The sequence below is a fragment of the Mus musculus genome, chromosome 8, assembly GCF_000001635.26.
Source record: "Mus musculus strain C57BL/6J chromosome 8, GRCm38.p6 C57BL/6J".
In the NCBI taxonomy this organism is placed as follows: Eukaryota; Metazoa; Chordata; class Mammalia; order Rodentia; family Muridae; genus Mus; species Mus musculus.
The window spans coordinates 81,853,020-81,878,259 of NC_000074.6; the positions used below are offsets into that span (position 1 = coordinate 81,853,020).

Below are 25,240 nucleotides of genomic sequence, written 5' to 3' on the forward strand. Positions count from 1 at the left end.
ATTCATACATTTATACATACATATGTGCAATGATAAAGAAGCTATCAGTTCTAGTTTTGGGGGCATAGAGGGATTAGAAGACGGGGGCATGGGGTCTGTTTTCATTTGGCAGGCCATTACCAATACTAAGGTTCGATGTGCCTTATTTTGGAAAGCTCTGACAGTGTCCCCTGAGATAAAACCTGGGCTAACAATTGCAGTGGGACTGCTTGTCTCAGGGTTATTGTCCCTGGCATTCTGTGTACATGCCCTCTGTTTCTGTTGTTGGGCTGTCTCTGATACTGATCAGTTAAAGAGCTGCATGTGAAGGGGCTCCTGGTCCAGCAGACGAGACAGTCAGTGGTTGTGGTCACCAAGCTTGCTTGCACCTGTGCCTTATGGCGCGTCCATAGCTCATGCCTAAAAATAGCCATTCCACCTGTCTGTCCATCTGGCTGAAGAATTCCAGTCTGGGACGATTGCTACTTTATAGTTAAAAAGACCATCATGTTATTATGTTTGCTTTATTCTACATTCCTCCAGACCCACATGATTTCAAAGGGTACATTGAACAAGCTTAGAAACTTAGGGGACTTGTGAAATTTATGATCTGTTAATAATTTTGTTATAAGTGAATAATGAATGGAATGGAATATAAGAATTTAATTAAAATCCATAATTATCAGTGAAAGATAAAATGAAACATATAATCAATACATAAACACATAATAAATATAATTATAAAATATTTATATATTGTGCCCAATTTCAAAACACACACAAACACACATACACACAAACGTACACACATATTCAAGTTTGTAGCGTGGTCTAGAGAGATGGCTAAATAGGTAAGAAAACCTGTTATTCTTTCAGAGGACCTAGGTTTAGTTTCCAACTTCCATATGGCAGCTCACAACTGCTTGTAACTCCAGTACCATGGAATTCCACATCTTTGTTTCTGTGGGCAGCTGAACTCACGTGTATATACCCATCCCCCAAAACACATATGCATAATTTAAAAATCATAACAAAATATGCATTTACAAAGATTTAAAATGCAAATTGGTGGAATGGCATTTGCTATATAATCTGTACGGGATGGTTTTCGTTTATTCTCATTTTGGTGAGTTACAGTGATGTATAAATAATTGCATAATGAGCTTGTCTCGTTCATGAATTAAAGTAACTTTATCTGGGTGTCACGGTTGGTACATGACAGTTCTTAGGAGTTTGAGACAGGAGGATAACTGTATGTTCAAAGCTCTCCTGTGCTATTCAGTGAGTTCTATGTGATTCATGGAGATGTTGTCTGAAAAACAAATAAATGAGTCATTTACTTGAAAGCGGGGGTCCATCAGTGTCAGTTAACATTTTGTTCTTGTGTCTAGTGTATATGCAGTAGGGAGAGTATAAGAGAAAATAAGTGTCTTTGTCGAACTTCAAATCTCAACTATTTGTGGAGGTTTGAGATAAGCCATTTAAATATATCAGCTAGTGTTCAATACAAGTGGAGAAAAATAAGCGATGAATAGAGAGCCACAGAGAGTATCTGAGAGTGCCTTCTGTCAGCGCCTGCTCCAGGGGCTCTCTGTGGAGGAAGTTGGTGCCTCTGGCTTGCTGAATCCTCTGCCCTTGTTAACAGTCCTCAGGCTCCGTGTTGATAAAGCCACTGTGTTGGTTTTCAGCTTCGGTTCACTCTTATTTCCTTGCTCCTTACATACTTTCGTTTCACTCATTGTTTTTCCATCTAACAGTATGAGCTCAGAATTTCCAGGCCTTGGTGACTGGGTGCTTGTTATGAAATTCAGTGCGGTGATATAATTGCTGTGTAATGCGGTGGGAGTGAAGAGTACCTGGCCGGCCCATGTTGAGGTGTCGCCCTGAGACAGACCTAGTATACACTGTAGGGGAAGAGAGTGGGGACCTGGAAGTGGTAGAGACGGGGGGGGGGGGCAGAAAAAGTGGAAGAGAGGCTGGCTGGGAGTACATGGGGAGCGAAAGGGAAGGAGGGAGAAGAGAGGGAGGGAGGGAGAAGAGAGGGAGGGAGGGAATGAGGGAGGGGGAGGGAAAAAGGAGGGAGGGACACAGGAAGGGAGAAGAGAGGGAGACAGGGAGGGGGCACAGGGGAGAGGGAGGGGGAGATGAGGGAGGAAGGGGTTGTGGTATCAAGCAGTTCTCCTTATATGCTGCCAGTGCTGAACCTGGCTGGCACCTGGTGGGTGACAGGCACTCATGATGACTCAAGCTGTTGGTAGGTAGCTGTTGGGCAGAGCATGGCAGAATTGTCTGTAAGCCAATAGTTCATATCCAGGTGTGTTGAACGTCAGCTTTTCTAGTTGGTGCTAACATTATTAGAGTTGTCTACAATTTCAAAGCCAAGTTGTGTTTTCAGATGTCTGTCTTTATGCCTTTCCTGTACCTGTTCCTCTAAGGTAGCGTTTTCAAAAGAGATTTACGTTTTTTTTACCTGGGGCTTGAAAGATGACTGAGGACTTTGCACAGGGCCTGGTCTTGGTCCCCAGCACGCACAGGGCAGCTCACAACTGTAACTCTCCTTCCAGGAAGTATGGTTCCTTCTCCTGGCCTCCTTGCTCACTCAAATGACATGAAAGCGTGCACACAGGCCACACAGCTACACATTACAAAAGAAAAAATATAACCTGGATTTCAATTTTTCAGTAATCACCCAGTATACACACACACACACACACACACACACACACACACACACACACACACAGCCTCTTTTTATATGTAGAATGATTTTTTTTTAATTTTCTTATGGAAACATTCAACTGGTCTCAGGCATTCAAACATAGTCTGGAGCAGAGCTGTGCCAAGAGGAAGCCCGAGAGAAGCGCTGTTGTTCTGTTGTGGGACTACACAGGCTGCCCTTTATCAATGGCTAGGTGATGATAAGGCTTGATAATTTTATGTTTAGCCATTGCCCTCAAGAAAAGTGAGAAATACACCTTATGGTATTTATGCCATAACGTCACATTCAAATCAAAAGCAGCCAGGAGCAGTGAAAAGATTTAACCCTGAGACAGAAAGGACCAGTTTACAGTTTTACTCTTTATATAGAGTTGAAGAGCAGATGCCCAATATTGACTGGTAAGCATGACACCTGGTTGTGAGATGTTTAAAAACTAATTTTAGAAAATATAACAGAGATGCTGTTTATTTCTGTGGGTGGGTTGAAATTGTCCTATGCTGCTAAACAACAACAAATGGAAGCAAAGCTTCTAAATGCTTCTGTGATGGAGAGAAATATTGTCTTTCTATTTATAACTTTCACAGAGCCCGGTGTAAAAATAGCTCCAAGAGGCAGATTTTCTCATGTCTTGACACAGAGTTGCTGTTGCCAGTGATTTGAGGAACATCCTGCCGAATACTGAATGCTTAGCACCGTCTATGACACCAGTTTTCTTCTGGGGAGGAAATTAGAGTTAGTAGTAAAGTCCTGACTGCTGGGTCTTACCTTCTTGTTACTTCCCAGACCGTCAATATCTGTCTTCGGCGGAGCTGATATTTCAGTATTGTCTTTCTGTCATTGAAATATTTGAGTGCTAATTGATTCAGTATTTCATTCTTTTCATAATGAATTCTGTGTAATTGGTGTGAGAGCCACCACAACAAACTTAGGAAGAATCCCAGGAATTGATGGAAACCATTCTTTCTTATTTTCAGAGAAGCTTCCTGGGCTGTGCCAGTTTTAAAGTTGGGGAGCTGCTGAAGTCCAAGGAGCAGCTGCTGTCCCTGAGCCTGAGGTGAGTCTCTCTGTTTTCACGTTGGTTAGTTAACACTGAGGTTTGGCCTCCGTACCTCCCTCGAGAGTCAAAGTTCTCCCAGGCAGAGGACTGGAGATCCGGGTGAAGGACGGCAACTCCAGTTCCCCCCCCCCCAGAATTGCTGCCAGCTGCAGAATTATTAGTCTGCGTGGGAAAAGAAGTATGGAGGGAGTAAGGGGATAACATTCTTTAAAAGAAAGCAAATGCAAACTATGATCATGCTATTAAATAATTTGCTCTCATAAAAGTGTCACTGTATTAACGAGTAAGTTTTATGATTGAAGGAAGTTTTTGTAGTGTAGTAGCTGCTGATAGGAAAAGTGAGCTGACGTTTTCAATGTCCTACCTGCAGCGCTAAGCCTAAAATCCTGATAAACTGAAGCAGATCCGTAGATCCTAACTCATTCTGAGCATCATTTGTTTTGATATCAGAGATGTATAGTCTTAAAAGGTTGTAGAGCATATTTATACTAGGAAAAATACAGAATGAGTATTTCTTTTTAAAACTACAATAAACACACACATACACTCACAATCACACATATTTATAATTTTTTTTTCTTTTCCCAAAGAACCGCTTGGAGCCAACAATTTATTTCATTAAATTTAAGTAATTTTCATTCAGTGAATTTCCTTACGCGTACTCTGTGTCTCTTGGTGGAATTTGTATTCATGTGTTTTCCTTACTTTAGTTCCTCAATCCTGATGTGTCTGCTTTTGATTAGGAAATATATAATTATACTAATATATATTCTAATATATATATTCTTCAGACAGCAAAGTATGACTTCTGTTAAGGCTGCTGCAGTCTCTGTAGTTTCTGTCAGAGAAAACCACGCTTGGCTTACCCACAGCTTTCTGGTGAAATTGAGGAACATTCATTCCTCATCCTATGCGCGCTCTCTCTCTCTCTCTCTCTCTCTCTCTCTCTCTCTCTCTTGCTCTCTCTCTCATCTTCAACATGCTATACACTAGTATACATTATATTCAATTGAAGGAATGAAACAGAAACCAGAGCTTGTATTTCGAAGACAGCCTCTACCCATGTAGCCTTGGCCGACTTTGGAACTTGCTCTGCAGAGCAGGCTAGACCTCAGACTTGCCTGCATCCTCTTGCTTTTCCTCTTAAGGGATGATATTAAGAAGTCTTCAGTGCGATAAAAGCTAGTGAACATATAAACTGTATTAGAGAGTATGAATGGAGGGTCAAGTTTAAAATACTAAGGAGAAAAAAACACAATGCAAAATCTTTAGAATTACATGAAAGAGGAGCCCATTTCCATTTTGTTCTAAATGTCTGATTCCCAGTCATTTAATTGTGATGGTATGAAAAATATTAAATGCAACAAAATAATTATTTTCTAGAAAAATATTAATTTTCAAACTAATTTTGAATGGCCAGTTTTTTCACCTTGTTTTTGTCATATTCATGGGATTCCTTCACTATGAGCCAGGTAGATTATAACCTACTGTAACCTGTGTATTTTTCACACAACATCTAATTGTTCCGTTTGTTTTTATGATATGATTCGTCTTATTTTGACGTACTGTCTCTGGGATTCTGAGTTGGAAGATCATTAGATTAGGCTTAAGGAACATTCTTTGTTATTGTTTTCCTTTGCTTTTTATATTTATTTGCACTGACTATTTATAACTTTCCTTCTTTCAATACTCCAGCTATTGCTTTTAAACAATAGAATGAAACACTTCTACAGAAATAAAGACATGTTTGTAGATATCCTTTCAGGTTGCTGATGTTTTATGGTACTGTTTGTTTCACTTCCTCAAACCTGAAGGTTCTGACTGTACTTTTTCTAGCTCTTTGGGAACTAACCGGTAATTTAAATTCTACGACTCCATCTAACTCACTACAGGAGGAGCCTGTGTTCAGAGTGGTTTCTCTTACATGTTCTTAGCGCTGGACATCAAGTACGTTGGATTGTTTTTCTTACTGAAAACTTAAAGATGAAAGAAATATACATATAATTTATAGATTTAGTCTCAAATTTCATTTGTGTATCTTTTAAGTTGTAGAGTAATATTGTTGATATATACATATTTGGGAAAAGACCTCTGATATATAATCTGGTTCCTATGTCTTTTTGATGTGCATAATACAGGGTCACCGGTCACCGGTTTGGAGTGTTCCAGCTTTCCAAATGGACTTGGTGTCTTTATTTAATATTGACCGCTATACTATTTTGTTAAATTGACTTGGTTTTGCTTGTTTATGAGTTCCATCTCCCCGGCTTCTTTAGTATGCTAATTCTGTTTTCTGATGGTGTTTTCCAGTTTGATGCTGTGCAGTTCTGATTTCTGTACATCATATGATTGCCATAGAATTGTTTTATAGCAGATTATAGTTTTAATTTTGGCAGATATTGAATGATCCTATCTTAGCGACCAAAGCTGTAAGAGAGCACGCCAGGAACAGCAGAGTAGAGTGCTCCGTGCTGAGAGTGTACTGAGGGTGGCTCATTGATCCTTATCAAATTAACCTATGATGTTCTTTAATCCAATCCATTAATCAAATAGACATGGAATACAATTTATTTAGCATTTTTGTAAAGTTACAATGTTCAAATAAGAGGAAGTTGACCTGAGTCCAGGCCTTTCTGATTGGAAAGCTATTGATTCCAAAGATGGACTCTTTTCAACAAGAGACAACTGAGACCCAAGATTAAATATCACATATCATATACTTGGTGGCTGAGTGGTAGCAAGGGCTTGAATACAGGACTGTCTCTTCAATGATTTACACCTGTCTGATTTCCTCACAGTACCTAGATTTACACTAGGTAGTAAGTAGATGAATATTAGCATGCTCTGGGGAATTAGGATATGTTACCCATGGTGGCAGAAAATGGGATCCAACTGTTATTTCAAAAGACTGAGGGGAATATATGCTATCTGTTCTAAGCAGCCGCAGAAACATGGGGCCCTGGAGCAACTCAACAACATTTGCTATCCAAGTACCTGACAGTCAAATGCGTTTCTAGCTTGTCCCAAACCTTTGAGGCCATTCAAGCAGAGCTCAGGAATACTGTAATGTTTTCTACTGTGTTATAACAGAATGGAAAAATTTCAAAGTTTTGTTACTGAGTGGGGTGGGCAGTTAAGAGAACAATCCATTGTTCTTGACATACTTATGCAACCACAATGGAAACCAACAACTACATGAATCAATCAAAGAGGTAAAGCTTTTCTGCTAGGAAATTCCCAGAGGGAGGGGGAAAGAAGGGAGTGTTTCAAACTCCCCTGGGCTTTGTTCAGTCTCCCACGTCCTTCCATTCAGTATGTATTTAGTCAGCAAACACTAGGATTCTTTTTGCATACTATTAACAGTGACAGGTTCTTCAGAAAATAACAGCAATAATCATTTTGTAGTTGATTATATTGATAACATGTTTAATGAATATCTATTAAGCATATATACTCCATGCAAGCACTGTGTTCGATACTAATAATGCACCAGGTTATTTAATTCATGCAACACTGTTTCCGATTTACATCTACTTGACTGAGATCCCATGGCTTCTGGTTATATAAGAAGAGGAAAACTCAATTAATTCCTCAGTTTATTGTTTCTATTTTGCTGCCTTGTAGGAAAGTCACAGCCATGATAGAGTCCTTACTTATTTCTCTGCCATCTACTCTATTCTTAGGGGTCTTAATTTCTTGATGTTGTACCTTAAAGTTCAGTTTTGCATGTCTGAAACAAAGCTGGGCTTCAGTAAATGGATATTGTTTGGAAATTTCATTTGTGATATTGGGTTTCTGAGAAAGTTTTTAATTGCTTTATGTAAGTCAAGTAACAAGGATTTACTCCTAGCTAGATCCGTGTAGCTCGGAAACTATGATAATCTAAGCATAAGATTGCCTGTGTGCTGTTGTTGGCAAGTGAAATGCCCTTCAAAGGTCATGGCTCATGTGTTTGAACTTTTGCTCCTCAGTCCCTGGAGCTGTTTTGGACTGCTATGTAGGCTTTATGAGGTGGAGCCCGGCTGGAAGGATATGGGTCACAAGGGGAGGATCTTAAATTTTCATAGCCAGACTCATTTCCTACCCACTCTATGCTTCCTAACTCCAATGCTGGATAAACAACCTTCTCCTATTCCTGCTGCTATGCCTTCCCTGCTGTGATGGACAGAGCCCTTCAAATCTAAGCCAGAATCAACCTCTCCTCACTCACCTAGGTATCTGTCCAGGAGTGAAAAATGAAACTTTCAGAGCAGTAGTGAGGCACAGGTTGCAATCTCTTTGAGTAACTAAAAACCAAATTCCAAATTCCAGTCCCCACACTTACATAGTAAGAGTTTTCTCCACTGAGCCACCTCCCTGGGGTCTGTTTTCTTTTGTTAGTCTTTCAATTAGTTCTCTTACTAGAGTATAAAACATGACTACAACAGAACTACCTGCTGGTCCAACAAAATTAAATGTTATATATGTCTAAAATATTTTCTGTCTTAAACAATATATTATACATTAACTGTTATCCAACAGTTTAGGGAAGAATAGAACATCTCTGATTAATTTTAAAGGAGAATAATGCAGAATATTGTGGAATATGTCTACAGAGATACAGATGTCAGGAGTGGTATGTACTCAACTATCAACAAAGTAACACTCACATCACTATTACCTGAGAACAGCACATCAGGACGCTGCTCGGGAAATGAGCATTCAGGAATCAGGGATGAGTCACCTTCAACTCCACAGCAGGGTGAGCCAGAGAAATGAGCATGCAGGAATAGGTATGAGTCAACAGCAGCCCCACAACAAGGTGAACCAGAGCCTGGGCTTGGAAGTGGGCTGTCTCGGAAAGCACTGAGTTCACAGAGCGTCCGCGTCCGTCCCCTGCTTACCTCTGACCTGCTAGCACAAATACACAATGTTTCAGCCGCAGCAGCTCAGAGACCTACACAGATCTCCACAGAGTAAGCTTCTTCAGTTTTTCTGTTATTTAATGTTCTAAAGGGCTGGATAATTATATTTTTCCTGTTTTATGGACATGCAAACAGTTCACTAGCAACTTGATTCTCTAAACTCCCACGGCGGCAGCGGCAGCAGGAAGACTCGAAAATGTCTATCAAGGTCTTCCCGAAACCTGTGTGAAATCTTTCATAGCAAGTTAGTTAACACTCAGTTATTTTGCAGACAGGAAGGCATCTTCAAACTGATACTTGCTGATCTTCTTGGATCCCTTTTGTGACAGGGCTCTCACACTGGGTGTTCATCCCACTTGCAGATAGATGGATAGGCCTGCTATTAGAAACATATTTCTACTTTGTACCAATTTTCAACTTGTAGATGAGTTGAAGTTCCCTTTTCTATGGTGCTTTTGAAAGCATCTTCTCTACCTTAAGTCTTCTTTTGTTCTTTATCAAAGAGCAAAGAAGTAGGACAAGGACTTTAGCTCAAGTCCCTTCCTTGTGACCACTCAAATTACCCCAGGCAGACTGCTCACTCTCTTGCTAATGTCTGTTAATAAAAGTAACAAAAGGTTTCTCTTCTGTGGTTGGTGGGTGGGTAAATTAATAATAAATGCAATAAGGTCCCAATCCCTACCTTGTACTAGGGAAAAACATTATAAATACCTTTCCCATTGCTTCTTGCTTTAAAGTTTCTTCAAACATTCATTAATATTGTTTAGTTTACTTGAAATTATAACCTGCACAGTTCTCTAATCTGCCAATGGCAGAGTTGTGGATTTATCTTTATATACATGTAAAATTTCAATGATCAAGAAATGGATTCTTGCCTGAATCCTAAATCCTGGCTTTTCTCCCTTTGACATCCTATCTAGCATATACCACAGAGGAGGTCCCAATCAGAGGACAAGTGCAACAGTTTGAATGAGAGTTCCTAGGAAAAATAAATACAACTTTTTTCTAATAATTTTATGAGCATAACATTGAAATCAAGACAGAAATTTGTAAATTGTCACATGACTATAACTTATGCCTGGAATTATTTAAAAATAAATTTTAATTTACTATTTAAATGTTTAAAAATAAATTTTAATTTATTGAAGCTTAAATATCCTTACATAATTTTCTCCTTTGATTTCCTTTTTCTAACACTTCTTGATTTCCTTCTCCTAGCCTTTCTTATCTTTAACCTAAGGGAGATAGCTTCAATGGTCTCTAACATGAGTCATCTTGTAGTAAGTAGCTCTTGAAATTCTATACATTTGTTATAAATTAGTGGAAAATGCAAAGCATGCAAGTGTTACTCTGTGACAATAAACAAATAGAATATGTAATTTAAAATTACTCCTGAGCCTAAATCCTGGCTCTTCTATAGCCTTGCAAATGGTTGAATAATCCAAGGCTAACTGACCTTCAAATTCTGGTTACCCTTCAGCTATCCATCAAGTTCTATGACATTTACCACCACACCCAGCTATGTGGTACTGAGGGGCCTACCCAGAGCTTTGTGCATGCTAGGGCAGCTACCATATGGGCTCTGTTACCAGTCCTAAGCTCAGTTTCATATCTGTGAGATATGGGTGCCAGTCTCTCTTACAGGGCTTGTTGTAAGGATCCCACGAACCACTAACATGACATGCTATAATAATGCCAACACAGAAAATGCTAATAATTATTTTAATATTTTTCTTTGCTGAGATCTTTGAACAGTTTTTGTTTGTTTGTTTGTTTTTGTTTTTTACAGGATTGGATTAGGCATTCTATAAATAGTTCAGCTGAAATAGGAGCTGATACAGCTTATTCTCAACCATAAATTATTTGACTGATAATAATATTATCATATTATATCAATATGTTTTTCTTGCATTCACTAGGTTAGATTCTACAGTTATATATTCTGTACTTTTCTTTATGTGTCTAATACATTTTCATGATTTGTGGTAAGGCCATGGAAGCAAATCTGCACTTCCTTAGTTTTCATTGTTCCAAAGACGTGGGATTCATCAGTTTGAAAATTGGTTTAAAGTTCTCAGACACTGACAGGACAGCACATGCTTAGCATACATTTCAGTACTTCCACAATTTGTACAGAAAACCCTGAAGTCTATTAAAATGTGAATGGCATGAAATTACCCTCTGTACACAAAGACACACGTGCTTAAGAAGTATGAGAGCTAATTTACCTGTGAGAATCTTGTGCTAGACTTTCTCATGCGTCCCAGCATCATGCCCATCATTGTTACCTGCTCTCCTGTTTCATTTACATCATCTCTGTGCAAACTGCAACATTTGACTCGCTAGAGGCCTACTTGTTAATGGTATATATTCTTTGAGCAAAAGCAATTTGATGATAAAAATGGTTGAAGCTCTGATAATAAAAAGAAAAGAGAAGCAAGCTTTCCTCCTATATGGCTTCACAGCCCTCACTAGCCCTCTGAGGTCCTTTGGAAAACTCAAAGAATGCATGTCACAGGCAACTTTATTTTAATTGACTAAGAGCCAATTTCTCCATGAAACATTTATTAACAGCTTATTAGTCTCCAAGGCTCAAAAAATACTTATGTAGTTTAGAAAACCCTGCTTTATAATAATAGTAACAAAAGAATTTTCCAAGGAAATAAGGAAGGTACTGCCTACTTGTATCTTTGAGCTTTCTGTTACCATAAGCACATTCTTAAGCACACATGTGCGTAGGCTGGTATGTGGAACTTTATCAAATGGATATTCACTTTCAACTCACATGTCAAGTCTCTTTTCTCCCATTTTTCCACATAGGCTTAGAGGGCCCTAGTGCACTTACACTCTCACTCCTGCCTGTGTAGATCTCCACTCCTGCAAATCAAACAAAACCTGTGAGAAAAGACTCTCAAAAAGTCCACTCGTCCTTGCTCAATTTTTTTTTGAGATTATAGTATAATTACATCATTAACTCCTTCACTTTCCTCCTCCAAACCCTTTCACATTTCTTATCTCTTGCTTTCCTTCAAATTCATGTCCTCCTTTTCTTTAATTGTGTGTGTGTGTGTGTGTGTGTGTGTGTGTGTGTGTGTGTGTGTGTGTTCCTATGTTACTTGTATATATGCTTTTACGGATGACCACTTGGTATTAGATGACCAACAGGTGTGATCTTTCCTGGGAAAGATTATATTTTGTGCTCTAAACATTCCTTAGTTACTTATAGATCTTTGTCTATGGTTGAGGTCATGGCAAATTCTTCCAAGCTTGATTATGTAGCGCATGCATATTTCACAATTATTGCTTGTTTTAACTATGCCAGAGCAAACTTTACTCTTCTTTTGAAAGTGTTTACCTTTCTTAATAAAATGAAACACTTTCCCAAATGAAAAATGTCAGATTCACACCATCTACTATCTCTTCCTGAAACTCTCATCTGATTGTGTATATTTCTTCTTAAAACTTCACATGATGCCCCCTCCATACCTATGAGCCTTCTATCTACAGCAAGTATAATTGGGCACACACAAATGTAGACTCTTCAGCCAGGAATGCAAGCTTCTCCACCTTAGCCTGATAGAGGTCTATACTTAAATCTTACAGTAGCTACACACATCATCTTTGCCATTACTCTTTCCTTACATTTGTGTTGTGTATGGTCATCAAATGCTTTCCTAATGTTAAGTCAGAGTTCTTATATTTCTGTGCTATCACTTTGTGTCATGTTCTCTGTGCTAGGTTTAGACTCTGGCCATGGTCATGTTTGTATGTTCACTATTCTGATGTTCATCCCATATCTCGTACCCCAAATTTTCTTACCCCAGCCCCCTAGAAATCTGAAGTGATCCAGGCATGTTCTCAGGAAGGTCAAGTCACCATCCATATCCATGGCTTCCAATTGACTCAATTTCCTTTTGACCAACGATTTCCTTCTTGTCTTTCCTTTGAGCTCATCATTTATGATCCAGCCCAGCTAATAAGAGTCTGAGCAGTCACAAGAAGGTCACCAGCTCTTAGCTGTTTCCCATGAGGCTATCTTTGGATTTTCTGTTGATTAATTATCTGTCCTATTTAATATTCACATGTAAGAGTGATTGAAAGTACAGGCTGGGAGCACAGGGGAATGACCTTCCTTTGTAAACCTTGTTTCCTCTGACAGCCTCTTGAGTCCAGGACCTCCGTGTTGACTCACTAACTGGAATTCAGTGAGTACTGCTGTTGTGGAATGCGATCTTACTGGCTTCTAATAGAATCATAGCTAAGGGGCCAGGAATCTGGCTCAGTAGGTGAAGGTGCTTGCTGCTAATCCTGACAACCTAAGTTTGATTTTATGGGCCTACACGCTGGAAAGAGAGAAGCAGTTCCAGCAAGCTGTCCTTTCTCAGGCATGATATTTGTACCCACATTCAGGCACATGGCAACTGCTCAGCACCACAAAATAAATAAATGTGTAAATAAACACAGTTAAAACCACCATAACAGGGTTATTTTCCTCAATGCCATGCTACAGTGGGAGATGTCTACTGTCAGCCTTGCCTGTAGTCAGATGAGTGAGTTACTTGTCAAAGTATTTGGAACTTATTACATTTGCATGGAAAATGCTGTTCTCTTATCTAAAATCAAATTGAAGATTTATCAGGGGCTTGCATGGTAAATAGGAGAGTGGTCTCCTAAGGTTGTTGTTGGGCAAATTGCCCACAGACACTAAATGCCTTGGCTTCTGAGATTGGCCACTAGTTCCAGTACAGATGGATTTCTGCAGGGCATGAGTGCATTGGCATTTAAGAGCACGGAAGGATCAGTTGAGACTCTAACGAAAGAAGTTACTGTCACCAGGAACTAATTACTTTGCTTAAATTCTCCAACCTATCTAGTTCCGAGAATAACACCAGTAAGAGAGCTAAATTATACATGCATGTGCCAGGTTTAACGTCAATGAGCTTATCATTTGATCACAAGGAGGGAATTTTTCTCCCATGTCATCTTTGTCTCCGAAACCTTCATCATGAATCAGATACTACTTAATGGCTATGTTTTGTTATTTTTGTTTTTTCATTACAAAGTCACTTGAAGAATAGATTGGCAAAAGTTGTAAGTGAAATGAAGACTGTAGAATGAGGAAAATTGTAAAAATACATCTGGCTCATCTTATAATATTTATTATGGAATTGTAGTAGTTCCTGACAGATTATCTTTGCAATGTCTTTGAAGTCTTAGAATGTCAAAATGCCCAGTCCTGAATATAAAATAATACAGGAGGCAACATTTTATTTGAATTTTATGATCAGAGAGACTAAAAATGGGAATATGTGCCCTTTCTGTAAATGTGTTTTTCCTATTTTTACATCTTGCACTTCTGTCTTCAGAGAGAGCTAGCCTTTCTGTCCTGTGCCCTCCTGCAAGGAGGTGAGTCAGAAAGAATCAGAGAACTTTCCAGACATGTTAACTGGGATTGGTTTTAAGCAGAGGCTTCAGGTTACTCATGCAGCCGTGGGGGAGCCTGAAAGCGGAGAGCAAAGCAATGAGTTATAATTACACATGAGTAGTCACTCCGGGAGAGTTTTCTCTTCAATTTTTGAGTCATCTGTGTTCAGTCACCACATCCATGTGACTCATGAGATTCTGCAGCAGACTGTAGGACTGGCATGTTGGTTACTTTAAAGAAGTTTTAGGAATGGAGAAACAGAGGCACTAGTTTGGGTTCTCAGAAAGTCTCACAAAAAATGCCTGTAACTGGAGCTAAGAATATCAGGTAGTTTATATTTTTAGATATATTGAATGTGATGCAATTGTAATAGTGCCTGTTACACAGTCTATAATGAACACTGCACACTATTACGGTTAGGAGCATCAATCTGAGATTTCCATAAAACCTAGACCACATTTGCTTTCTGTTTTGTTTTGTTTTTTTTTTCTCTTTTTTCAAAAATGGGATTTAATTGATCCTAGGCTGATTAATACATTCTTGCCTTTGTCATACACTGCCCTCACAATGAAGTAAATCAGAGAATGATACTCCAAAGGGCTCTGGGCTACTCTGCTTCTTGGGCAGTTATTACTTAAGCTCATGATTCTCAGGGATAACTATGTGGTTAGAAGACAGATATCTATATATCCTATATAATCTGATGTTCTCACCACATATAAACAATATGTATAAAGTGATATATACTCTGTATTTGATTATTTTGTAAAACATAATAAATGTCTACGTGAGTACAAAATTCTCTGTGAGACAGTCTAAGTGTACCAAACATTGAATAATGGTTCCTTGGCGAGAAGTCTTCCAAGTGTTGTGTGACACAACAGATGCCATGTGTGGAAGGCAACGTGGGGTCTTTATGGGTTGATAGGCTGGGAGATTCCTGGGATTTGCATTCACATAGGAGGTGCTGAGAACTTGTTCCCTTTCCCTGTGTGAGGACATAGCTGAAGGCAGCCAACTGCAAGCCAAATGAGAGCCCCCTGCAGAATTTAGCCACTCTGGTACTATAAGTTCACACTACAGCCTCCAGAACTCTGAGAGAGCAAAGTAGTGGCTAGAATGGTAGTTGGTCTAGACTAAAATGAGTGTTGCAAGATTTTGCTACAGTTCTTTAAATAACGTCAGACAATGCACTTGCTGTGTGTCCTATGCATTTTCTTGTTGCTAGTAAAAATCCAAGCATAACAATGACTCCACCTCTGAAAGCAACAGGTGCGATACTCAGGTCTGTAGAATGATGCTCACAGACCTTGTGAGGAGTGAAGCCCAGTTAAAGAGATTGGTGTGCTTAAAAGAAGGCAAGAATTGAGACAGGTGTCGGCATTTGACAATATAGTCATCCAGATGAAAATGGACACGAATCTGTAGATAGGAACACAGTTTGTGTGACCCGCACACTGCTCACAGCTGTGTAAAAAAAGGCTTTTGTTTTTGTTGTTGTTGTTGTTGTTTTGGTGCTGTGATCAAGCACATGGCAAACACACCTTAAGGCAGAGCTTATATTGCTTTACAATTTGAGAGTACAGACCATCATACTAGGGGAGGCAAGAGAGAAGACCGTGATGAAGCTGTTTATGTGTCCATAATCAGGAAGCAGAGGAAGATCAAGTCTTTCCCACCATTTAAAAAAATTTTTTTAACCTGCCCAAAAGTACTTTTCCATGGAGAGTCTAAATCCAGACAAGTTGACATTGAGGATTGATCAGTACAAGGCCTGAGTCTTGTATAGTCTGTATAGCCCATGCCTGTGAACTCCCCTCACAGAATATGAAGACACTTTGCATATATACTTCTTGCTTGAAATATTCTGGAAATAAAGTATTTAACAGGCTCTGAAGGGAGTTATAGGAGGAAGTTTGCCTATCTTTCTTGGTAATAAACGATTCCCTGGTCACATCTGAGAAGCGAAGAATTCACTGTAGAAGTAATTTGGAAGCACACCATGGATCAGAACATTGCAGATAATGTGTGTACTCTAAAGGGAGAAGATGAGATGCTTTGAAGAAAACATTTTCTTTATACATAAAGAGCAGAATAACCCAGCACAGAGGAGACATGTAGGGGAGCGCCTGCTGCTATATAGACAATATAGTCTATGAGAAGAACTCAAGGAAGGAAATAAGGAGAGATGAATTCATCCCAAATGTGACTTGCTCAGAGGAAAGATCAATTAGTACAGCAGAAGGAAGAGTTCCTCAGAGCACCAGAGCAGGCAGCTGAGAACAAAACCAAGCCACAGCCATTTCCCATGAACAATCTTTTGACCCTAGTCTTAGATACCTGTCAGTACTTCTGACAAATCAGTTTCTATAGGATGAACTGGAGATTGTTCCTGGGCTATAGGCCTCACTCATCAGTGTCACACTGGTACTCAAAGGGCCTAAAAGCTTGTCCAGTAATAACAGGAAAAGGGGCTAAATCCAGGATTAGCTAAAATGAGTGAATCCTTTTTTACTAGGAATACATCTCTTTTAGTTACCAGAAATTTGCACAAAAATATAATCTCTTTTGATCTGTAAAATTTAGTACTATGGCTTTTGATCATATATCTCCTCTTTCTATTTGAACTTCAGCATAGAAAAAAAGCCAAACTTATTCTTTCTTTATCTGAGTCCTTAGAACTCTGCAGGGATCTTTCATTGACTAATAGATGCTTCTTGCTATAGCCAAAAAGCTGAAATAACATTTTGAGGGGGGAAGAAACAGAGAAAGAAATGGATAGTTTCTTGGGTGCTCTATAGAAAACTGGTAAAAGATTAATGATTGCTAGTTCCCACATTTGGAACAGATAAAAACAATATTCCTGTTTCCTCCATGAAAATGTAAGAATTGTGGTGCACAAATCTGTATGGTTCTATTTACGATGTTTCAGCTGTGAAAACCAACCACATTTGACTTCCAGAATATTCACCAGATGGTTTATTGTTTATCAGTACAGAGTCCATACAGTATGACAGAACAAGTTAGAATCCTAATTAACTTGTTTGATGGGTTCTTGCAGTCCTTACAGGATCTCTCCATTACCAAGACTGCCTGCCCTAGCACACTTTGACTAAACTTGCTGTCTATTTTTACTGCAATTTTTACTTAGCATGCAGCATTCCAGGATGCTCTTTGTCATCCCTCATCTTCATGGACATGTATCCTTCTTTATCTTTTGTGCAGACTCTGCTTCTGATAACTTCTGCTTTCCAAGTGAATTCTGATATCTGAGCTCTACCCTCACATCCCTGCCAGCTCTTCCCAACCACTTTTGTTTTGTTCCTTTTCATTCTTCATATAAGAGCTTTATTTTCTTAAAGCTCTGGATAGAGGCCTTTGGCGTCCAATCATCTGATTCTCTCCCATGTCTAAGGTGAACTTCATTTGTCACTCTCCATCTTGTAGGACTTTAAATTGTTGATACAGTGTCATCTCCACATGACTTCTGCATTCAGTAGCCAAGTCAATGACCTTTACAATTCACTGAGCTCTTAGGGTTTTTCTATTCCATATCAGCCACCCATTTGGCCTTCATGTTACTGTCTAGCTACTTGACAGATGGTGTTAATCTTATCCCTCCAGGGTTTCTACTTTAATCATACTGTTTCATATATTTCTAGAACACTCCATGTAATACTTCGGTGACTCTTGAGTCACTACTTTTACTGGGCCATCCTTGTCTTTCACAGCATTCTCCAAAATCCTCTGCTTTGCCCAACTAAGAATTTTCTGGTCCATCCCTTAAAAACCATATGTCATGCTCAACTCACAAGATTTCCCTTTTCTATTGAGCAAAAGATAACACAATTAATCACTTAGCTAAAACTATAAGCTATTATTTTTGATAAAAGTAAGTCTAACTAAAACTACTGTCTAGCTCACTTACCTTGCAATTGCATTTCTACAACTAAGTAGAGAGAGACACCTAGCTTCCATGTCCCCAGGCTACACTTGGTAGAATGCACCCTAATTTCTTGGGTGCCTTCAATAACAGCATAGTAGTAGCATTTAACCTTTGTTTAATTCATTCTCTCATTATCTGGACCCCTGATTAATGCCACGTCATTCCGCAAATCTTGAAACTTTCTCACCTTTTTCTGTTTCTCAAGACATTTAAGCCAGGCATGATAGCACATGCCTTTAATCCCAGCACTTGGGAAGCAGAGGCAGGTGGATTTCTGAGTTCAAGGCCAGCCTGGTCTACAGAGTTGAGTCCCAGGTCAGCCAGGGCTATACAGAGAAACCCTGTCCAAACAAAAAAAAAATTAACTGGTTTCTGTTTCACTAAGAGAATTTGGCATTTTCCCACAGTAGATTTACCAAGCACTAGTATTTTTCTTGTCCTGTGAAGATTAATTCTGACTCTTGAAAACAACTCCTGTTTTAGCAAGCTTTAGTCTCATCTGAGAGCCTGGCTCCAGGGATTAGCTAATTCAGCTCACACATCACAGACTGGTATCTGCCAGTTGTCTATCATGGTAAACACATGCCATTCATTATTCTACATGTCTAACTCATGCTCTTGTCCCCTGCTCTTTTTCCAACAGAACCATTTCATCTTCTGCAATTTTTTTTTATTTTTTATTAGATATTTTCTGTATATACATTTCCAATGTTATCCCTTTTCCTGGATTTCCCCTAAACCCCACCCCCTCCCCATTCCTGCTCATCAACCTACCCATTCTTGCAATTTCAATAGCCTTGATTATTCTTTGTTTGTGCTAGAAAAAATGTACAAGGCCTTGTGCATAGTATATGTGCATCTAACTACTAGGACATTCCACCAGTCCTTAGGTCTATATTCTGATATTGGTATCCATAAAATCCCTTATTATCTGTCCTCTTCCTTTTCTCAGAAGATTTATCTGGTTTCTATTTTAATGGAAAGCAGAATCTAACAGTTGTCCACACTGTATTGACCAACTTATCTTCCTGTCTTACTTTCTTGTCAAAAGCCAATCATCCTCCTACAGATAAGTGAAGTCCAAATAGGTGTCATAATTTAAACTATTTAAAATTGACCCCCTTACTGTGTACTACCTACCTTCCTCCCCAAATCTTGTTTTTTTTTTGACACAGTTCCCCATCTCAAAACATTCTATTGCTGTATTTCTTTTCATCCTAACAATCTTATAAATCAGGTCTTCAAATTAAGGAAGACTCTAATCTGCCTCAATTCTAACCTAGCCTTATCTCTCTCACTTGCCTTCATGCTGTTCCATGTTTCCAGCTCTCCATCATTTCTGTACATGTAACTCATGCTCTCACTTCAAAACTTTAGTTCAAAATGTTTTGTTGATTATTTTACTAGAAGGAAAATAAAGGTTCCTACATTAGCCTGTATAGTTCTAGAGTCTGAACTCTTTCAACAGCCTTTGCTAGTGAGAGACAGGAAGCACAGTGAGTTCCAAAGATCCCCACCACAGGAGTAATGCTTTGCATAACACCTTCCTCTTCAGTGTGGGTATAACCTGGGAAAAGAATATTAAAACATTTTGTCCACCAGTTCACATCTCATCCTGTCATGCACATTAGTAGTCACAGTACCATAATAAGATACTGTCTTAAGTAACTGGATATGGCAAGCCTACTATTAGTTTTGAAAAAGCAACCTTCTATGTTGGAACTTCTATTGAGAGAGCATTATGGCTATAACTTTGACATAGAGAGCTGAATGTCACTTTGATAGCTTGAATGGAAGTGAAAACCTTGGGCACATAACCACAGGGAATACATTTCCACAACTCTCATAAGAATCATGTTCTTCGCTATAGCCTCCATGAAAGAGTAAGAATGTACTACCCAGGCTACATCTTGACTTCAACTTGGTTAGATCCTGATTCAAGGGCCTTGATGATTTCTCATCCATAGAACCCATGAAATCGGAGTGCTGTTTAGAGTTACCAAGTCTGTAAGAGTTAGCTAGGTTGTATTATAAAATTCACATGTTTCTCTTGTACTGATTAATCTGTCAACTGGACACAACCTAGAATCACATAGGAAGAGTCTTAATGAAGAGTTATCTAGATCATATTAGCCTGTAAGCTGGTCTATTGGAACTGACCTGATAACTGATATGGAAAGTTTCAGCCCACTCTGGGTAGCACCATTCCATAGGCTGGGTCTTAAGAAGGAAGGAAGGAAAGAAAGAAAGAGAGAGAGAGAGAGAGAGAGAGAGAGAGAGAGAGAGAGAGAGAGAGGAAGGAAGGAAGGAAGGAAGGAAGGAAGGAAGGAAGGAAGGAAGGAAGGAAGGAAGGAAGAAAGGAAGGAAGAAAGGAAGAAAGGAAAGGAAGAAAGGAAAGGAAGAAAGGAAAGGAAGAAAGGAAAGGAAGAAAGGAAAGGAGGAAGAAAGGAAAGGAGGAAGAAAGGAAAGAAAGAGAAAGAAAGGGAAATAAGATGGTTGCTTGGTGTCTTCATCTCTCTGTGTACTTGACTGTGCATCTGATATGGCTCTGTGAAAGTCTTGACTTTGTGACTTTCCTGTAATGATAGAATATAACTTGGAACTGTTAGTCAAATGGACCATTTCTCGCCTGCATTACTTTTGTTCAGAATATTTAATCACAGAAATAGACATAAAAGTGCTACAGCTCTCTTTGTCCTTTTCTTCTAGCTACCTGGCATTTGTGCTGTTTTTAGCACAGGAGAGCACAGATTCATTTCAAGGCCTTTGACCCTTATGTTTCCTGGAATGCGCTTACTTCAGGGATATGCATAGCTCATTCTCCTCTCCTTTTGGTGCTTGTTCAAACATCATTCGAGACATTCGCCTGTCTCTGATTATAAAGTAACAGCCTCATCACAGAACTCCTCTGTCTGTCTGCATTACTTCATTTCCTCCAGGGACCTGCCCATCTGACAGACAGCTTGTATGTTTCTAGTATTGGTATGGGAACTTTCATAAAGATAGGCACTTTTGTCCTTTTCCGTGTTCCCTTTCTGTGACTAGAAGTGATTAATGTGATAATTAACAAGTGTTTTTAAAGTAATGACTATTTTTCTATTAATCTTACATTATTTGTATACTTTTATAGAATTTTTATGGATTTTAAGAAGTTATTGGTGGAAGATGTTGCTAAATTAGAGGAGAGTAAAGAAAATGTCACTTGGAAAACTGGAAGATTTGATTAGTGAGCCACAGAAGAATTCAAAACAAACCCAGAAGCAATTAAGTGTGAGAATGTAGGTCACAGGAGCTGTTCAGTTTCAGAGAACATGTCTCCCATAATTTAAAACTCATTGAATTTCCAACTGTACAGGTTTGAAATACATTATACTTTAAAATCATGTTCTCACACCATAATTCTGACCTTTTGGTTCTGGCATTCTTGGAGAAACCTCTTGTACTACTTCCTACTATTAAAAGTCAACGAAAAACTAAAAAGCACAAAAAAATGTCTGATTAAAAATATGTACCTCAAAATCTTAATATTAAATACTGTTTTATCATCAGTCTTTAATAATGGAGTGCTCCAACGCTCCATGATTGTCATGTACGTTTTTCATATCTAAATGTATTTTGATTAGCATTATAACATTTGAAAGCCATTCACATAAAATAGTTCTGTAGGAAGAACAAAAACTCTGCCTAGCTGCCATGGTAATTTGTCCCAGCCTTAATGATACATTCTTTTCTTTTAAATCTTTGGATTTTTATATTCATCTAGTTTTGTGTGTGTGTGTGTATGTATGCGCGTGTGTGTGCATGTGTGCATGCCTGCCTGCCAATCTGTCTTCCTGTCTGTCTGCCTATGTGGGCATGTGCATGTCACAACACTCATGTGAGCATCAGAAGATACCACACAGGAGTGGGGCCTGTCCTTCCACTCTGTGGACTCTGAGAATCAAACTCAGTTATCAAACTGAATGGCAATAACCTTTACACAGGAGATCATTTCATCAGCCCCCATATTTTTCTTTTAGAAAAGTCTACACACTAAGTTTCATGACTGCCTATGTACTAACCCAGTACAATCCTCTTCTTTATATCACTTGTTTCCTTTTTCAATAGCCTCTTCTCTTATGTGTATCTCTCTTCTCTATCCATTCTTTCCTTTAATCTAACTAAAATGAATAATACTAACACATAATAAAACAAAGCAATAACCTAGCAATAGTTTCTTTTCTATATGTCTAAATGAATACTTTTGGCGGTAGATTCCAGATCACTGGTGGTGTAAATTCATTGTGTGTTCTTGAACGAGCAATTTTCTGTCCAGTTTGATGACTTGCTTCCAATTGTTCTTGTGGCCTTTTTTACCCATATATATATATATATATATATATATATATATATATATATTCTCTAATGTCCTTTGATACTTTAAAAGCATAGTGCCTAATATAAAATATATGTTGACTCTGGCATCCCAATAAAGTAGTAAAAATTAAATTTGGTTGAAATGGAAGAGTAATCCTCTTAAGATGAGCTTCTTTATATTCTCAAAAGAAATAGTTGCTTTGCTTGCTAATTTATTATCAGAGAAGATGACAGTCGTCTTTCTCATTTATTCAACTTCACAAACTAGTAGAGTAAAGGTATTTTTTTACATTTCTATAACTAATAGAAACTACATTCTCATGAGAGCACCAGACTCAAAATGTAGATCTGGCCCTTCACTAGATCACCACCCAAAGCATTCTGCCACCAAAGGATCTCTTGCCCCTTCTAGTACAGTTTTAATGTTTAAGATAGAAGTTGATCATTTGATATGTCAGAGTATCTAAGCCTTAGAGATCAGCTTCATTCCCTCAGCCTAATACCTACAATTCATACAAGTTTTGGTGTCTATCATGTTTCTTTTCTTGATAAATAATATTCCACAGTGTAGATATACCACAGGTAGTTTAATAATTCATATTAGATGACTTGTAAGGTGTCTTCATTGCCTGGTGACTATGAACGGGGCTACTAAATATATTGTGTGCACTTTTTAAAGTGATCACAGGTTTTTATTTCTGTAGGATAATTATGTAAAATTTGTGCTTCTAAGTCACCTAAGAAGTGTTTGGTTTTTATAGGAAACTACTGAAATGTTTTCATAACAGCAATGCGTGAGGATGCCAGCTGGTTGGCAGCCTCCTTGGTTGTCCAAGCCATTGAAACAACATATTATAGTGATTTCAGTTCTCATCAAAGTATACATTCTCTGGCTGTAGGTCATCTCCTCACATGCCTTTTGCTGTCTGTGTGCCCTTTTTTTGAAATGTAAGTGGTCAAGTGTTTCACACATTGGTTACTTAGGCTGTCTTCTTGTTTCATTGCTACAGAGTTTGTAGAGCTTCTTCTTTATCTTAGGTTCCAGTTGTTTTTCACACAGTCCATACTGGAAACATTCTCCTAGCCATACACTTGTCCTTGTATTCTTACAACAACCTTGTCTAAAGAGATAACGTCAATTTTGATGAAGTTCTTATTTCTGGATTTTCTTCATCTTTTTTTCTTTCCCTCTCTCTCTCCTCATCCCCCTTTTCCACCTTCTCTCATTGCTTTGATGTTTTGAGATAGCCTTATTATTTAGCCTAGGACTAGCACTGAATTCACCATTCTCTTGCCTTCACTTTCCAAATATTGGCTCTATTGTAATTAGCTTCCCTATCCTGATACCTTTCTCTTTCCATAGGTATGAATTTGGTATCACCTGTTCAGGTTCACAATCTCCCTTGTATCATTTTTATAACTTTTAGTTCCATGAGCTACTTACTATCTATTACTAAAGTTGTGAGGTTCAAGCAGAATTTTGTTTTTATTACAAATAAAGATCTAATTGTCTCGGCAGCATTTACAGAAAAGATTTTCTTCTCCATTGCCTTGCTCATAACTTTTTCAGAAACCAATTAAGCATATTGCCTGTCTCTTCTTCTATTTCGTTTTTACTAATGCATCTGAGCTGTCGTCATAGCTGTATTATCTCTGTGAGTTTCTAGTAGCAATCACTTAAAGCAAATCTTACTAGTCTTCTTTCTCAAAGTCGTTTTCCCTGTTCTGTTTCCTTTGCCTTTCCTTGAACTTCAGAAACCTGCTCAAAGAACTCTCCAAACATTTGCCCGTGGATTTTGGTTCCTATCATCCAGAGCCTATGAATCAGCATGGGGAGACTGGACAGCTTGTAATCATTTATCTTAGTCGGCCTACTTATCTAGACTTTTTGATGCATATCATTGGTATTAATAGGTTTGATGAATCAATCCTTTTTGTATATTTGAAAGAGTTACGTTTAAACTTATTTATTTTGAACCTCTTGTGAACATATTTAAAACTGTGTTTTCCAGTTGTTTGTGGCTAAATATTCGTGTTCCATCCTTTTGTCTGTAGACCGCCTCAGTTCTCACTCCTGGTCTCCAAACTATGTGTCTTTTGGCTCTAACCCTCATATTTGTCATCCAACTACATGGAGACTTTTTGACTTTTTGACTTCTTGACTCACTTCTTGGAATCTGTGGTCTCCTCTTCTACCTCAGACTCTCAGTCTGGACTGAGGTATGGAGTCTATACACAACATAAAGAGGTCTTTTTCTCTTCATTCTTTCCTTATAACCTTGCTGGCCCTGCTCTGTGTCCTGCAGCTTCCCCTTGTTGGTTCCCCCTCATTATGATTTGCCCATTTTTTTATGGCAGAATTCTACCCTTCACATGGCAGGAGAACAGAGATGAAGGAGATGTGAGACAGATCATTCCACACAATTTCAGATCTCATCTTCCCCTAGAAAAACCCTCCTCTCATGGTTTATAGAGTATGTGAGTTTTAGAGCAGCCTGTGTCCCCGTTTCATCGGCTTCCTTTGCTTCTACCCACCACTGTCATGGCAAGATTACATAGACCTAAAGCACACAAGAATGAAGAGAAAAAAGAGATTTTTTTTCATTCATTTTGGAGTATCAGGAGCCTTAAATCCTATATCCTGAGCTAACACCAGAGGTCTGGATTCTGTCTACACTAAGGATAATCTCTGAGCCTGGGGCTGTATTTGTCTAGGTCAAGGAAGATCAGAAGGGAAAATGGAAGCTCATAGATACTGGTTTGCTGATATTTGAGATTCTGGCTTTCTCCTCTCCTGTGCCTGGTGCTATTTACTTTTAAAGTCCTCAAATACTGTAGCTTATCATGCTTTCTG

General features: G+C 38.6%; 1 protein-coding gene across 18 annotated transcripts in view; it reads left to right on the forward strand.

Moving 5' to 3' along the window:
• Inpp4b (inositol polyphosphate-4-phosphatase, type II) overlaps window positions 1–25,240 on the forward strand; it is a 792,047-nt gene that overhangs the window by 510,754 nt on the left and 256,053 nt on the right. For 17 of the 18 annotated variants that reach the window (XM_017312729.2, XM_006530858.3, XM_006530854.3 and 14 more), the window contains one exon: window positions 3,673–3,752. In XM_017312729.2, coding sequence (XP_017168218.1) covers window positions 3,673–3,752 — 80 coding nt within the window. Of the gene's footprint in view, window positions 1–3,236; window positions 3,431–3,672; window positions 3,753–25,240 lie in introns of those variants that run through there. The other variant, XM_006530863.4, reaches the window with a different exon arrangement.